Source organism: Protomyctophum bolini (assembly GCF_963924005.1).
Source record: "Protomyctophum bolini genome assembly, chromosome: 4".
Classification (NCBI taxonomy): domain Eukaryota; kingdom Metazoa; phylum Chordata; class Actinopteri; order Myctophiformes; family Myctophidae; genus Protomyctophum; species Protomyctophum bolini.
This window is the reverse complement of record NC_137865.1, coordinates 34,045,622-34,063,132: the sequence shown is the minus strand read 5'-3', so window position 1 is coordinate 34,063,132 and position 17,511 is coordinate 34,045,622. Positions and strand designations below refer to the sequence as shown.

The following is a 17,511-nucleotide window of genomic DNA, read 5'->3' as shown; positions in this document are numbered from 1 at the left end:
GTCTCACCATGCTGCTGTTCAGGTTCTTGTCCACCTTGCAGAAGGTGTGCGGGGGTGTCTCCCCTTTACCGGGGACAATGATGCAGACATCTGTCACAGCCAGTGAGGTGTGTGGCTGGCACTGAGGGGCACGCCGGTACGTGATGTAGATGCGCTGGGACGAAGAGCTGCTGATGTTGGCAGGGCGACCTGAGGGTGTGGTCTGGACAATGTGACAGCCTGGCTTCAGTTTTTCCTTCCACTCGTACAGGACCCTGTGATTCAAGGATTAAGGCAAGTGATACAAGGCAGCATTGACAAGGAATGGACCACACCATTTATGTCATTCCAGAAGCAAATTGAATTTATGAAACATAAAACCTACTGTATCAATAATTACATGCCAAAATGGCTGGTTGGGAAGACAAAGTTACTAGCCACAGTCAATATTTACTTCCATTTGTTTGGCTGCTAGTGTTATTGTCTCCACCAGGCCGAAGGCATGTGGAGAGAGTATGTTTTGTACTCTGCACTTTGCACTGTGTCCGTCCGTCCGTCTGTGGACAGCTATAATCTCCGGCACCGTTGGCTTGATCGCAGCCATACTCTGCACACACACTCCCTGAATGCCACAGCTGAACCTCTGCCCCAAGGTTTTCACATTGGCCTCTTATAGCGCCACCAGGAGACCACTTTGTGCAAAAAAAATTTTGGATAGTACACATACAGATTTTGTCCAAACATCACGCAAATTGGTACACTCAACGAAACGGGTCTTTCAGATTTTTCAGACTCCATCCTGATTGCCTAATATTGGCTTCCAATTCGCAGGAAGTGCTCAGTTTAAAACAAAATACCGCAAATCATGAACACATCGTGTGATTTCCGTGAAACTGTGCACACACATTCCCACTAGGCAGAGGAAGAAATGCCACTGGAATATTTTCAACTCAGCCTCATGGTGGCGCTATAACTGGCCGATTAGTGTTTTTACCTCTAACTGCACGGATATGCGTAAAACTTTGTATGCACACTCCCTAGAGGCCAAGAAAAACCTTTCACTGGAATTTTTCACATCTGCTCTTTATAGCGCCACCAGGAGGCCGACATAATATGTAAAATACAGTTTCTAATACTCCTTCAGATTTTATCCAAATTTAACGCAAATCGGTACACATGGGGCTCCATCTTGCGCCACCCTTGTCCTCTTATCCCTAAACTTATTTGCCATTTTTTACTATTTTGAAAATAATTTAAAAATAGTTCAACTAGCCGATCTACATCTACATGTTGTGAGCTTGTAGATCAGCTATTTTAACTATTTGAAAAGGTTTTTTTAAATAGTAAAAAATGGCAAATAAGTTTATGGATAAGGGTTAAGTACACCAATGTTTTATGTTATAAATGTTTAGTATGGATCCCCAGCATGTAGAAACTGCCGGATGCTAACTTGCATATGTTGAGCAATTTTCGTAATTGGCATAATCTGTGACCATACCATTAACAACCTATAGAAAGCAAAATATAAAAAAATTCATCATGCTTTATGTAGCATGTGACATGTCAAACTAGGGGGTTTTCATGATGCTGAATCCATTCCAAGCATTAGTTTTGCAAAAAAAAATCACTCATTGGGTTAAAAACGGCCATTGCCGTCATCACAAATGTGATGATTTCAGCACAATTGGGCATGGCCGTTTTTAGCCGAATGAATATATATATATCCATTGCAGAGATGGGGTCAAATGAGTGCGTGCATATGAAAGTAGATTATAGCAACCTAAGAAAGGGGAGGGATTATAGCATCAAGTGATGGGTCAGTGAGAGGGGGATTACTACTCACCCGAGGTCTGTCAGTGGAGGCTTATCTCTGCCTCGCTTAAAGCACAGGAAGATCTGGGGCCCTCGGAGGCTGGCTCCATTGAGCTCTGCGGAGAGGCCAGTGGGTGTGGCGTCCAAGCAGGTGAAGCCCTGCGGGACCTCCTCGCCCAGGGAGCGGATGACTACGGTCACATCGGTGATGGGGGCTTTAGGTTTAGAGGACCTGGGACAAGCATCCTCAAAGTGCAGCTCCTCCTCCAGCGGCTTGGACGAGTCCGTCAGCCCGGCAACCACAAAGTAGTCGGCTACACGAGGCCCTTTGTCCTCCATCATGTTCCATTCCCACAAATGTGGGCTGGAAGAAGGCAGAGGGGTGGGGGAATGTTCCACAGTTAGGTGCAATGTCATCAAATTGTGAGATATATCAAATGACAGGACATATTCCGTTTTTACTTCCTGGCTATAACATTAAATCATGAGAAAAGACGGCAGGAATGACATGCGGCTCATAAAACACACATAACCTAGAGTACATTAGACACTCCTACACAAAAAAAAAAGCATCTGGAAGCAGTTACTATGCATTCCTGTTAGTAAAACACAGCAAGAAATATGGAAGTGCTTTAGACTTTGACCTTGCTATATGCCACAATGTATTATGTCAAATAAAACACATGCCTTTGTACAGGAAGGAAACACAATTCAGAAGGAATTTAGAACAACAATTGAACCCACAAATGAGCAGACTTAGTCTGAATCGTGTTATAGACTATACACATTCACACAGCTTCCCAAGAGGTAATATTGCCAAACCATATTTTTGGTACTCAAAACAACGTCCTCCCTGAAACACAGAGACAAGAGGGACTGGCAGCGAGTCAGCTTGTTACAGCTTTATCACAATGCATGGCACATGGGAGGACTTCTCTCATCACAGGGCCAACTCATTGTGCCTCAGTTAAAAAGCCTGCGTTATCTCCTTCAGCAGTTCCTCCACACTGGTGGTGAGTCACCACCACAGTTACCAGCAAAGTGATAATCAGCTGGATATTATATGACCACTGGGATAGCAATGGAGAGTTAGCATAAAGCCATTCTCCTTCCTCCCCACTGGATGTGTCACCGCTATGAACAGAACATGGTACCTGACTACCTGTATCTTACTGCCTGTATCTTATTTCTCTGTCTTTATTCTGACGAGATGCGTGATACACTTCTGACGCACTGATTGACTGTATATAGTGATTTGTTTTTTACTCTCGTTTACCGTTGCTCTGTAGTATTACAGTAAGGCCTCGTCGTTTTTTTGTTTTTTTGGGCCACCACAATGCTTTTCCAATGGGAGTCACATGGTTTGATCAAACATTTGTGTTTGATTGCTGGTGGTGTTCTGCCCCTCCCCCCTCATCAAACACAAATGTTTGATCAAACCATGTGACTCCCATTGGAAAAGCATTGTGGTGGCCCAAAAAAACATTTTCTTGATTGGTGTTTGGTACGTGTAAACTAGGCCTAAGCAGTGTCTTGAGTGTACAGGGTTTGATGAGGGCCCAGGGCGGGGCCTTAATTTTCGGGCCTGTTAAGAACTCTAGCCGGGCGCGGCTGCACAAATAACTTTGGGGCAGGCCCGTCTAGAGTTTAAATGGAGAGGTATCAGTCAAAAGGGAAACATCGAAGAGGAAGGATGGATGGGGAAGAATAAACATATGGAATGTCAGAACAGATTCTGACATATATCCATATGCTAATATTGATGACATCAGGGATCTCCATATATGGACTTAATTGCGACTATATCACTGTTTTTTTCATTGGCACGTTTTACTGTCAGCCTCCAGGAAGAAACCCTAAATGCAAAGGAAGACATAATTGCACATTACAACCACACCAAGGGGTCTAATGAAGTACTGTCACCTCATAAACACATGAAAAACTGGAAAAAATACAAAACTGCTGTGCCGCCTCTGGGCGACTGATTTTCCCCACGGGATAATAAAGGTATCTATCACTCCTATAGGGGTGTGTGGCTTTGGCTAATAGCTCCATATGGCATTCCCCCATGCATGTGGTCGAGCAAATGGACCAAAAAACTAGGTTAGGTACAGCTCAGAGAAGGACATGTATCCCTTAATTAGTTAATTGAGAAACTGGTAACACTAAGATGCTCACTGCCGATTTTACATAGTCATGAGTGGCATGAGAATTAGGCAACCATCTGTAATTGATGAGTTGGACGTCACATCGCACGGCACTTTGTTTGAGCTGTACTCATGGCCCTATGAAAATTAAACCAAAAGAAGTTGTAATTAATATAATCATCATCATTACCTTACCATCATCAGTTCAAAGACACTGTCAGCCTACTTTTCAAATCATAAACCAATTCTACAGAGGCCTGCAAAAATATAGACAGTGAACTTTACAGCCCATAACTGGTAGTGGAAAGTTTGTGTCTGACCATAACCATTCCCCCCATTATCCTGTTTAAGATGTAGCGACAATGTAGCGATATAACAATATAAACCAGGTGTGGCAGATAACAATACATTCAAACAAGTAGGCCTTGTTGTGCTGCCAACGAATATTCCATATTCGAATGAATATTCAAATGTAAAAAATTAAAGAATAATCAAATGTATTAAATTAACATTCGAATTAAAAAAATTACCAATACATTGCTGTGTGAGTTCTGGCGAGACTCTGTGCGACGTAACATTATAAAGAAATTAGGCTATTAAGATAATTATGAATCATTCATTTGATCTCGCAAGACTCAAGAGAGCGCATTTCTCAGCACCAACCGCAGCCCATACAGGACCGGACCATAAAGAAAGAGAACGTTTTACAGCATATTAGGCTGAAATATTCATATCATATTCATAGTAAATCATATACATGTCATGTTTGGGATAGGATACTGTAATTAAATGTTGTACACACACACTGACACACACATATACACACACACACACACACACACACACACACACACACACACACACACACACACACACACACACACACACACATAGATGTTAGCTATGTTATCTATTGGAATGTGTCTTGATAGACAATACTTACAAATAATAAAGCCATGTTTGTGTTATTTGTTTGTAAAGCACCAATTGGTCAGCAGCCAAATAATCAAAGAAACTTAAGAAAGCATGTCTAAAATGACTCACTTCAATAGATACAGTAGGCATACACCTTTCCGATATTGCATCTCAACCCTTGTGCTAATCACTTCAAAACTATACACACACATTCGCCTGAACATACACAAATGCTACTGAACAGTATACGTGACATGGGCCTACACAGCGGCCAATGGGGTGACAGTTGCTTAGACTAGTATGGGGGACAGTTGGGACAAGGGGTATCAGATTTAGGATTAAATATAGACTAATCTCTGATTCCATGCAGCTATAGTGACATGACATCCAACACCTCCACTCACCCCTTCAATGGTAATCAGAAACTTATCAGAAAATTATAGCTAATTCTCACCATAACATGCATGGCACCAGAATTAAGATGCACCTTTCACTCATTTATGCTTAAATTGGTGACAACCTGTTCGGGATTAATATAATAATTATTATAGTCATTTCTGTCTGTGGTTCTGCTCTGAATGCAAGTAGGAACTCTAAACAAATTGCATCTAAGTGAAAAACGAACTTTAAAACAACAACAACAACAACAATCATCAGGTACATTTTAATAACACCTGTCATCTCCGCCACTTACAATATTGCAAACAATTACAAATCACATGTGAAACCCAACAGTTTCTCAGTTAAAAGGCTGAAACAGTGCATGAGGCTATATCATTGTCCAGGCCAGGACAACAGCATGCAGGGGGCAGGGAAGATGGACAACTAAACACCAAAACATTTCACTCGACATCTCTTATCAATGGGCACCACTACACTCACTGCCCTCATGTTCAGCCAATGACAGTCATTACGTGTTCCTATATGGGGTAGAGCCACACCACACCGATCACATGGACACAATAAGAGTTCTGAGAATAAAATGAAATATAATTGCGTTCATAACGTAACACCTTAATGCATGTTTTTCTTACATTTTTTGTTTGTACATTTGTTCAGAATTGCCCCTTGATTGCAGTCAGTTAAATTATTGTCCGTTTATAGCCTACAATACCCATTTTCGTATAGTATTATCGCGGTAGCTATAGGCTACTACGCTTACATGTGATCTGACAGAAGCCATCTTCTTGGGCATTTAAAGGGGATCTATAGAAATAACCTTACATATAGGAAAGACATGATAGCCTATGCTCACAGCTCACTGTAAACATGGTTCGTGCACTAATAGGTGCAGGCTAAAAGAAGCATTTGAAATTACAGTAGTTCTACCGACTATAATAAAACACATACCGATGCGAGATATGTAATTTAACCAATTATCTGTCTGTTGTTGTCATCCACCATAGTAAAATAATTAAAATGGTGCGCTGATCAAAGACATAGCCTACCGATGAAATGACGGATGAAAAATAAATACCATAAATAAGGCCTAAAACATACACAATAAAATGTCCGGCAACAACAACCTGGTGTTGTAAAAAATATATAATTCTAATTTAAACGTGTATATATTCTTCAATCAAATAAGTCGCTCGCTGTACTCACATCCCAGAGCTCACGACGAATTATCAGATATGTGTAGAAATATGGGAAAGAAAATCTACAACGGGAAGATTTCAGGTTGAAAGAAGTTATTCTCCTCGAATGTGGTTTCTCTCTATTGTTATGCTGCTTGGAGAAAAGAAAATCTCAGTCGAAGAGACGAGAGGGGCATCAGAATAACAGACCCACTTGGCCCGAGAAGCGCTTTATCGGGACCTGCGCTGTTCACGTGACTGCTTACAACCCCCACCGACGTCATGGTGACATTCTCACACAGCCACGCTGCCCTGACAGACAGCAGCCAATATTAAAATTGATCATATGAGTTGAGTTGTATTTATTTATGTTTACAAAGGAATATAGCGTAGGGCAGCTCAACACACTTTCAATAGCATTTAATATTTTATATTTTTTGCTCTAGCCTATATAGACTAATATTGAAGCTGCATGTGAATTGTGTAGTGTAGTGTAGTGTAGTGTAGTGTAGTGTAGTGTAGTGTGTGTGTGTGTGTGTGTGTGTGTGTGTGTGTGTGTGTGTGTGTGTGTGTGTCTATTTCTTCATCACTTCAAATTCTTAATTCATGGAGAAGACTGGATCATGGATCATCACCTAGATCTGCATGGACTCTATACATCTGACCTCAAACCCCTCAAAGGCTCAAACCCTTAGAACTCCATATATGGAGCTGACCTGTTCTGACATCCATGTTGATCTGGCCTTATCAAACCCTGTAGTGTAGACTCAAGACACACTCCATATGGCCAGACCTCATCAAACTCTGTACACTCAAGACACTGCCCCCGCTGCCACCCTTAGATCTCCATATATGGAGCTGACCTGTTCTGACATTCCATATGTTGATCTGACCTCATCAAACCCTGTACACTCAAGACACACTCCATATGACCAGTACAGACTTCATTCCATATGTTTGTTTATTTATTTGATATGAACATAACAATTGCTCATTGCACAGTTGTACAAATTGTAGATACATCGTTTAGTGTGTTAGCATGTGTGTTAGTTTTCACCACTTCTCCACAGGAATAATGTTGATCAGAACTCCCATGCCAAAGCACTCGCAAATGCAGTCTGCCACAATAATAATATTAATGATAACAACAACAACAACAACAACAATAATAATAAAAATAAATTGCTCCATTCCCATTTAAATGAATGAAATCGGCAGAATCCGCCCTCATAGGTAGAATAAAAGTGCGGTGTGAGTGTGACCATGCCCTTTACAGCACGAAAGTGTCAGTAATAAGTATACTCTTGTCATCAAAACGATGCCAATACCTAGCTCTGGTCCATAGCCCTAATAGGCCAATACAGATTCCTTATTTTCTGTATCTCTGCTGCCCTGGTGTGGTAACTGTCTGTGGTTCATGCATAATATTGAAAAAAAATTGTTGGATGAAAAAAAAACTTTACATAGCCTATAGGCTATACCTACTCTCAAATTCTGTGCAATTTGTGTAGTCTGTGTTTTTATTTTATTTTTAATAGATTTGTGTATATGCTATAGATGTTTTACGGCATAAAATCAAATGTAATCATTCACACGATTTCTTTATGCCATTTTTCTGACCCTTCACAAATTAAATGCGTATAGCCTCAGTTACATGCTAGAAGAGTTGACTGTAAACGTAGGCCGCTATCGCAGTAACACGATTTGCAGCAGTACTGGAAGAATCATTTCTAATTAATATCAATTCACTATCATACTTCACTCGTGAAAATATAGGTCCTACCGAGATTTGAACTCGGATCGCTGGATTCAGAGTCCAGAGTGCTAACCATTACACCATAGAACCGCAGACGTGCGTAAGTAAATTTAGGCTACATGTCAACAACAACAACACGTGATTTGTAGATACTGTAAAGTGTAAACAGACAAATTCAAATAATCCAAGAGTTAAACCAAATTTATTTTCAAACGGCTTTGCCTTTCTTTACGTTTTATTAAATGTAGGTGTTGATAGAAAATTGGTAACCTATCAAATACTGTGACTGTAGAGGTAGCTGTTTTTCAATTGCATGCCTAGCATAATATAAGCCCCAACCAAAACGTTCCCTCAGTCCCTACACTCATTCTGTAGCTCATCTCGGAGCTAGAATGAGCGGAGGGAACTAGTATCATAGAAATCACTCTGATCTTTATTGGCATGTCACTCACTACTAATGTAATGTCAGATGTTTACTAACCTCGTGTCAGATTTACAGGTGTAAAGCAAAAATTTGTTTGCAGAATTACAGTACATTCAAGTACAACTCAATACAAAAGCTGTTGACAGTGAGTGGACGACACCATAAAGCATTACACTTGTTTACAATAGGGCCCACCATTTACAATTCATCAAAACATTTAAAGACTTACGAATATACACAACTATAAAGTCAAAAGGAAATCATCATAAGAGATAAAAAGGGAAAAGAAACATATACAGTGAGGGGGAACAGCCAGGGGTGGGTGCATGGGGGATTCAGATTTTACGGGGGCCAGTTTCGAATTGCAGCCATCCGTAGGTGCCCTTTGAGAGCAGTTTTGAAGGAGTCAAGGGATTTGCATGTCTTAATGACTGTTGGTAGGGCGTTTCACATTTTGGTGGCATAGGAGCGAAATGAATTTAGTCCCTTGTTTGTGCCGAATATAACTTGCACATGGTTTGTTGAACTCCCTCTGGTGTTGTTGGTGTGGACTTCGTTGACATTAAGGAAGTATTTAGACAGGCATGGGTATCTTGGTGGTGTAGCGAATCTTGTGGACCAGACCCATTGCAAGGTGCTGTACTCTGTCACCAACCCTAAAGCCATTCCAGCCTGTCAAAGTGGGCAGGGGTGAGGTGGGTTCTGGGAGTGAGGCCAAGTAGTAGCCTGACCAGTTTGTTTTGGGAAGTATGGAGCCTTGTTTTAAGGGCCTTAGAGGTGCTGTGGTACCAGGAGGTGCAAGCGTAGTCGAAGAAACCTTGTACGAGGGCTCCTGTTAGGAGCCCTCGTTGACCAGTGAGGAGATCCTGTATAGGAATCTTGTTCTTTGGTTGACCTTTTTGATTACGTTGGTGGACATTTTATCACCGAAAAGATTTGCATCCAGGATGGAACCTAGGTAGGTATTTTCATCTTTTCGTGTGATAATATTGTTACCCACTCTAACCAAGAAGCCATCTGCCTTGCTGAGATTACTATTTGATCCAAATAGAATGGATTCAGTTCTTCCCAGGTGTAAAGATAGTTTAGCGATGTTAAGATGTTATCAGCGAGCCGCAGGTGCAGATTCTACCAAGTTCAGAGCTGAGGGCCTTTTCAACCTGCAGTTTGTTCCTGTCCGAGACCAGCAGTGCTGAGTCATCTGCAAACAGGAACAAATTGCAGTCACATGCTCATGTCGTTTACATATATTAGGAACAGTAAAGGTCCTAGTATGCTTCCTTGTGGAACGCCACAGCTCACTGGGAAGGGGACAGTGTTCCGTTCACCTCCACCATCTGTTCTCTCCCCTCCAGGTAGGATTGCATCCAGCTCACTGATGTGCTATCAAAACCAATTGCTTTTAGCTTGTTAACCAGTATGGAGTGATTCACTGTGTCAAAAGCCTTTTGGAGGTCCAGCATGACCATGCCGCAGTATTTGCCAGCATCCACCTCGTGTTTGATGTGGTCGCTCAAATAGAGGAGGCATGTGTCAGTGGAGTGGTGTTCTGAAGCCAGATTGGAATTCATGCATAACTCTTTTTGTGGCAAGATACTTTTCAACCTGTTCATAGACTATTTTTTCCATCACTTTCGAGATGGAGTATGTACATTAATAAATGAACACCTTGAACTTCAACCTTGAATTGGGTGAAATTGCAAAACAGTGACCTCTGGGGTCACAGATCCCGATGGGTCACTCAATTAGATGTAAAACAACACTTACTTGCAAACGGGCCGCCCATCTTTGGGTGTGTGACTGCTAGCTTGCTAGGCTAGCCTCTCACAGTGTTGTTTGGACCGAGGAGGAGAAAGAGATACTGTCCTATTTCGGCTTAGCATTTTTGCTCGACAGCAACACTGACAGGTCGAAAAACGTCGTAGAAGATGGGGACTAGAGATGACGAATACGATTACCTGTTCAAAGGTAACTTTACCCTAATTATTACCAGCTGACAGCGAGAAAAATAGCTAACAATAGTGTCCGACCAAAGTGGCTAGCTATAGTGTTAGCTATGTGGCTATGATAAACCACCTGGCTAATTTGGGGATGCTCGATTTCTCCCTTTCGAAATAGAGACGAATAGAAATTTGTTTCATGCTGTCGAGAATTCTGAAACCCCGCCCGGCTTATATACACCGTTCACAAAATACTCTGCGTAAAGCTATTCAAAAGCGTCTGAAAGGTTAGGCTAACGTACTTTATTGCTTCACAGAACCTAGCTTCAATTATAGCTGACCGTTATTATTAACAGTTATTGTGAACTGAAGAATACAAAGAAATGTTCCATATTCACAATAATAGTACTTAATCAATCATTGATATGTTAGCTTCATGTGATCACTGACAGACCGGGTCATCAGTGAGTAAGACTTCCTGTCTGAAATCATGACATATTCATAAAGCACTGGTGTGTGTGTGTGTGTGTGTGTGTGTGTGTGTGTGTGGGAAGGGGGGGGGGGTGGTAAAAAAGAGAAACTAGGACGTCTGTTGTTGGATTAAAAGACCACTTCGCCCATTTACAACATATATTCAAATAATTGGTCCTCACTGAAAAATGAAAATTAAGTGATAAAATGGATCTCCGTCTACTCTGTGTCCCAAGCAGTGTGTGTGTGTGTGTGTGTGTGTGTGTGTGTGTGTGTGTGTGTGTGTGTGTGTGTGTGCGCAGTTCAGAAAGAAACCTGCCTACTGGTGATGTCACTGGTCAGGTTTGGTTCTATCTATCTATCTATCTATCTATCTATCTATCTATCTATCTATCTATCTATCTATCTATCTATATTCAATCTTGTAGTTTCTATTAGCTTGGAAGCTCCATCGATGATGTCATTGGTATCGTAGGCAGGTGTACTACTATACTATAACAGTTCAGGCTTATAAGCAACCACCAGTTGCAAAGAATCTGTCAAGGTTAATTTCTTAAATACTCGGGTGATTTCAGGGGCAATTATATTTTTGTAATTTTCACAATGTTGCTGATGTGTGTGGGTCTTTCAGTACCTCCATAATGTTCAGTGACATCGTAGAAGGTAGGTTTCTTTCCCTGCCCACCCACATCCCTGTTTTTTTCTGCAGGTGTTCGAGTGAATTTCACAGATGTTTAGTGATAGAGTGATGGAAGGTACTTCTGTCAAAGCTATCCTTCTTTAACTTTTCTACAGAGGCAATGGATGCATTCATATTTAACAAACAGGAACCAAAGCGTTCGTGTTGGTAATGCTCAGTCGGCATATCTTAACTGTTGCATTGGAGTTCCTCAGGGATCAATACTGGGCCCTATTTTGTTTAGTTTATATATAAATGATCTGCCTTCCGTCTGTCCAACTGTCTCCATACAAATTTATGCCGATGACACAGTTCTTTAACTAACTCTAACTCTGGCCCATTTACATTGATGTGAAAACTGACATGTTGATTAATGAGCTACTATCTATCTATCTATATCTATCTATATCTATCTATCTATCTATCTATCTATCTATCTATCTATCTATCTATCTATCTATCTATCTATCTATCTATCTATCTATCTATCTATCTATGCCAAGATTAATAGTAGTATCTATGCCAAGATTAATAGTAGTGTCCTTTCCAGTAGTACAGTGTCTGCTCTGATTCCCCGTCCCCGGGCGGGTCACACCAAAGACTATAAAACTGGGACCTAGATGCACTCAGCGTCAAGGGTTGGGGTACGTTTGTGCAACACACTGGCATTGACATGCCCCCTCTGACTATACTTGCAGTGGTTCTGATTGGAGACTCTGGTGTGGGGAAGAGCAACCTGCTGTCTCGCTTCACCCGTAACGAGTTCAACTTGGAGAGCAAGAGCACCATTGGAGTGGAGTTTGCCACTCGCAGCATCCAGGTTGACGGCAAGACTGTGAAAGCTCAGATATGGGATACTGCTGGACAGGAACGCTACAGAGCCATCACCTCTGCGTAAGTGGGCTTCAAACACCCATACAGCAAAAATGTGTTGCACACATGTTTCAAAAATACATTTGAAAATATATTTCAGATCCTGGATAAACAACTTCATGAATATTATCTTGGTTCATATATATAATATGGCCACATGTTTGAAACGGACATTTCTGTGGAAAAAGGTTTGTTTTGTCTTTATCACTATTGGCCTCCTCAGGTATTACCGTGGAGCGGTGGGGGCGCTGCTTGTGTACGACATCGCCAAGCACCTGACATATGAGAATGTGGAGCGCTGGCTTAAGGAACTGAGAGACCATGCCGACACTAACATTGTCATAATGCTGGTGGGCAATAAAAGCGACCTGCGACATCTCAGGGCTGTTCCCACTGATGAGGCGCGGGCATTTGCAGGTGAGGCAGTTCTACAACTACCAAGTTATAATTAAGCTCATTATTATTATGATATATCTTGAAATTATCTATAAATTCACATTTTTATTTTATTATTGTCTTGAAGGCCTAACAATAGGAGGGAAATATTTTCATACTTTGTGTTTCTTTCTCTCACAGAGAAAAATGGTCTGTCATTTCTGGAGACATCAGCGTTGGATTCCACAAATGTGGAGACAGCTTTCCAGACCATTCTCACTGGTGAGCTCTCATCCTGACATCCTCACCTCTCTGAGATTGTTTGATTTAGATGAGACATTTCTCCATGGAATTTTAGTTTAGTTAGTTTAGCTTAGATTAACCTCTCTGGACTGAAACATTGTTAAAACCTCTAATTGCATTATCATTTAGGATTATGCTACGTCAAATCAAATTTACATGCCCAATGCGTTAGCAGCAGCGTCTATCCTCATAGATGCAGAAGGGAGTGTCTGTATCGAAGGCCTGACTTGGATGAATGCCAGTTATGCATCAGGAATGCCTAATCAAAGATCTGGCTTCGGTTGTGCTTTGTAGCTTCACGGTTTCTTTTACCAGGACGTGACTACAATAAAGATCTGCAGCTGTGCTCTGCTACAGAGCAGACTTGGCCCTTTTGGTATCCGCACAGCAGAGTAATCAAGCTATAAATGTTTAATCTGCAATGCTATCAGCCTTTATGCAGTGGTAATATTACTTATTAAGCTTCCTAATGGTCTGGGAGGTGTTTTTAGACCAATACGAAGCACACCTCAAGTGTTTGTGTGTGTGTGTGTGTGTGTGTGTGTGTGTGTGTGTGTGTGTGTGTGTGTGTGTGTGTGTGTGTGTGTGTTATTAATTGCATTCTCTCCTTTTCCTCTCTCCACACAGAGATTTACCGCATCGTCTCTCAGAAGCAAATGTCCGACAGGCGGGACAATGACATGTCACCTAGCAACAACGTGGTAAACATCCAGGTGCAGCCCACAGAGAACAAACCAAAGATGCAGTGTTGTCAGAGCATCTAGCAGTGCTCGGCCCCTTTTCCCCACTGAGGGTCCGCCTCTCTGGAAGAAAAAGAAAATGACTGTGCTTCTCAGATACAGCTGGTTGGCTGATACCAGGAGGAAAGCGAACTACCAGTTAGGTGTGCGCTTCCTTTCCTCTGCCTCTATAAAGCTTTTATATAGCAACATTTTAATAATCAAATCTGCACAAAACGCATCAATATGTTGCCTGTAAGTAATAATCAACTTTTTTTTTGTGTGTGTGTAAATCTGTACCTATGCATTTGACATGCATTCTCATCCTGGCTGTGTCTTTGGGGGCAGGGAGCTGTGACAGGCCAGAGCCTGTCAGTGTTTGTCCTGTGGTAACATGGAAGGCAACGATTAGTCATCAGAGCATTCTGCAATCTATAGTGTCCAAGTAGTATAGCCAAATCACAATGCTGGTAGCTACATTGTGATGTTTGTCATCATGAGCTTAAGATGCTTCTGCATGCTTGCTAGCTTGCTCTGCTCTGGAATCTGAAATGAGTGAAGGGAAATACCTAACTTTCACCTTTTCAGTGTTTATTTTATTTGAGTTCCTATAGGTTATTTTCTGTGTCTTGGAGTCCATATTAGCTTATAGCCAGGCTTGTTTAAAGGTTTTTTTAAAGGGGTATTCAGAAAACATTGACACATGTTGGTAGAAACATGTGCTGTGCAGTATTCAGTGGCTCCCAATATGTGTCAAGTAATTGTTTACAGCGGTAGTCTTAATTTCCAGACCAGGCCATCTTACTACTGTGATCTTTGGTGTTGGTTCACATGATACATGTTTGGGAACGTGCCATCAATTATTAGTTATTATCTAGTGTCAGTGCTGAGGCTTTTACCTTTGTCCTCTTAATATTAGTTGCTTGTAATGTAGGCTGTCTTGGAATTTAACCTTATTTTACCATTGCACTTATTGTATTTGTAAGACACTCCAGGTTAGAGCATCTGCCAAAATTACGTACTAAAATGTATTGCTTAAAAAGAACAAGAAGCAAGCCATTTGAAAGCGGACACTGGTAAATTGGGCGTGATGGACAATAGCTGGACAAAGATGCATGAATGGGATCTTATTGTAATGCAACATTTTGCATATCCACTCCAGTGATACACTATGCATCTAAACGGTTTTGTTTTTAATGATGCACTTGCACTGGCAGTCAGACACTATAGAGGGACCTCAGCTGCAACTATCACTGCATTTTAATGATTGTGGTGGTTACAGTGCCTTTCTAGTGGAATGTCATGTTGGGATGCCTTCATTTCACGAATGTGCTTTCTACTTTTAAGCTGTTTCAGACAGTATCTCTGTCAGAGTCCATCATAATGATCTCTTGGGAGTTAAACCGCCCCAGGTGTTGTCTTTGTTCTGTCCCTTCTGGTGCTGTGGGAGACCAACCAAATTGTTTTGAGCTCTTGGAGCTGTGTCAGGGATGCACAGTAAAAAATATAAAAAAAACAAAGAAGACTTGAGTTCTCAGGGTCCAAGGCAGAGAAACATACCCATCTAATCTCAGTTTGCTCCATTGTGGCCTTTCCGTTTCCGCATAAAACACAGGCTGCTGGCCCTCACATTACTTTCTCCTCTGTCATGGGGTTGCGTCTGGTCTCTTGGCTCTGCGAGTCACCGGCCACTGGCCTCCATTCCCGTTTAGTGGTTCATCAGTCAGGGAAGTTTGGCCTAGCACAGCTACTGTAGGAAAGATGGCCATTATCTCGGGAGCTCAGGAAACTCTGCTCCATACCACTGTGGACCAAACTGACTTTTTAAAAACCTCCACCGTACAGGTGTGAAGTGGCTCACTGTGGCTTATCAGTTTCCCTGTCGCCAATGTCAGCTGCGGGCAGCCGTTGTGAAAGCCTTGTCTTGAGTAGGTTCAAGGTTACTCACACTTGACTATGTCACTTTTTGCACTAAACATGACACACTATATCACACTGAAAGCACTACAGATAAAGGTTGTATTCATGTCGCCATGCTGAATAATGTTAGATTCTGGTTCAAAGAAAAATATCAAAAATTAGTAGCATATTTTCTTTTTTAAATGGTCCATGACCTGGTGTCAGACACCGGCCACCTGATTGTAAAGCCTAATTAATAGGCGATGAGTCATGTTTATCACTTGAAAATCAGTCATTTACGGTGCATGACACCGTCATGCGATGAAGTTTAAATTAGGCTTTAGATCTTATTACCCAGTACCTGCGTAAAGACTGCAGGGCTGTACTGTACTTTGATGAGATGCTTCCTAAAGGCTACAGTCCTGTGTGTGGCCACTCAGTACCTATGATGTGAATGCACAGACGGTACTGGCATTGCCGGTTTGCTAGCTACATTGAATCAAATGATTTATGTAATGTGATTTCCTTTACCTTTTCACATTTTGTCTATACGTTTTATGTATGTGTATGCTGTATTTCCATTTCTTTGGTAATTTGTTTATTATAAATCATCCGCTATTCAGACCACTAATTACAATTGAAACTTCAAATAAATAAAAACTGTAACACATTTGTATTAGTATTGTGTGTAATGCAATGTCTAGGCCTTCAGGAAATGTATAAATGCTCAATGCTTAATCACCCAATGTCTGCCACCCAATTATATTTGAATCCATGAGGGCAGATAGCTTGTATGACTAAAACTTAATTTTCAGGAAATGGAAAAAGAATGTTCCATTTTATCCAATGTCATTATTTAGTCACAAGGTCTTGTTAATACTTTTCATTGGTTAAATCACTTTAGCCCGAACATTAAAAAAAAATAGATCTACAAACTTGCAACTCATCACGATGCCATGCATTGTGACCTTGTATATCAGTGATTATAAACATCAGCTATTATAATCCACATGACAAAGTAATGAAATTAGTTAATGAAAACAAAATATGGAGATAAGGTTTCTGCCGATATTGGAGTTAAGTGGATTTTTCGAAAGAACTACTGTACAGTAGTTCCTAAATGATCCTGCTGGATGTTTTCCGTACACATGCTGAAAAATTTCCGCATTGAGCAGGGCTCCGCAATTTCCAATTTCCTTAATTTCCATTTCCACCATTTCCGCAATTACCATTTCCGCAATTTCCATTTCCACCATTTCCACAATTACAATTTCCGCAATTTCCAATTTCCGCAATTTTGCTAATGTTTCTCATCCTCCGCAACACTCCGTAATTTGCTAATGTTTCTCATCCTCCAACACTCAATTTTTCCGGTAAATACAACACATTGAGCAGGGCACTGCAGGGAGTTGAACCCCGTTCCGGTAAACCAGAAGTACGACACCATAGCTTTTGTGTATTCAACTATTTGGGTTTTGATTACGATGGCCTAGCAGTTTATGCACAACATAACCTGTACATTATTTAACAGAGCCAGTTGATAGTTAATTTCAGTGCTTCACCCATTTTGTTTCATCAAATCATACGGTGTCAGGGGTTACGGGCTATGCTGATCCACGCTCAACATACTGTTGCAGCCTGT

At 41.2% G+C, this 17,511-nt stretch overlaps 2 protein-coding genes across 3 annotated transcripts in view; one reads left to right on the top strand and one right to left on the bottom strand.

Annotated features, from left to right (window-relative positions):
- The window catches only part of dennd4a (DENN/MADD domain containing 4A), a 38,340-nt gene extending 27,937 nt beyond the window's left edge, over nt 1–10,403 (bottom strand). Inside the window, exons 1-3 of one of the 2 annotated variants that reach the window (XM_080762577.1) lie at nt 10,378–10,403; nt 1,823–2,155; nt 8–254 (exon numbers count right to left, since the gene is read on the bottom strand). In XM_080762577.1, coding sequence (XP_080618703.1) covers nt 8–254; nt 1,823–2,133 — 558 coding nt within the window. In that variant the 5' untranslated portion in view covers nt 2,134–2,155; nt 10,378–10,403. Of the gene's footprint in view, nt 1–7; nt 255–1,822; nt 2,156–6,458; nt 6,580–10,377 lie in introns of those variants that run through there. The other variant, XM_080762578.1, reaches the window with a different exon arrangement.
- Nucleotides 10,404–10,405: 2 nt separating this feature from the next.
- rab11a (RAB11a, member RAS oncogene family) lies at nt 10,406–16,543 on the top strand. Its single transcript, XM_080762579.1, has 5 exons — nt 10,406–10,578; nt 12,399–12,594; nt 12,797–12,990; nt 13,150–13,230; nt 13,879–16,543. The coding sequence occupies exons 1-5, from the start codon at nt 10,539–10,541 to the stop codon at nt 14,013–14,015; spliced, it is 648 nt and encodes a 215-aa protein (XP_080618705.1). The 5' UTR covers nt 10,406–10,538; the 3' UTR covers nt 14,016–16,543.
- Nucleotides 16,544–17,511: the final 968 nt, after the last annotated feature.

What these genes read in the sequence shown, in the direction of transcription:
- rab11a (XM_080762579.1), top strand. Translation starts at nt 10,539, where the DNA reads ATGGGGACTAGAGATGACGAATACGATTACCTGTTCAAAG. An exon ending in ATACGATTACCTGTTCAAAG is followed by an intron (nt 10,579 to 12,398) that starts GTAACTTTACCC and finishes CTATACTTGCAG; the next exon opens with TGGTTCTGATTGGAGACTCT. An exon ending in TACAGAGCCATCACCTCTGC is followed by an intron (nt 12,595 to 12,796) that starts GTAAGTGGGCTT and finishes TGGCCTCCTCAG; the next exon opens with GTATTACCGTGGAGCGGTGG.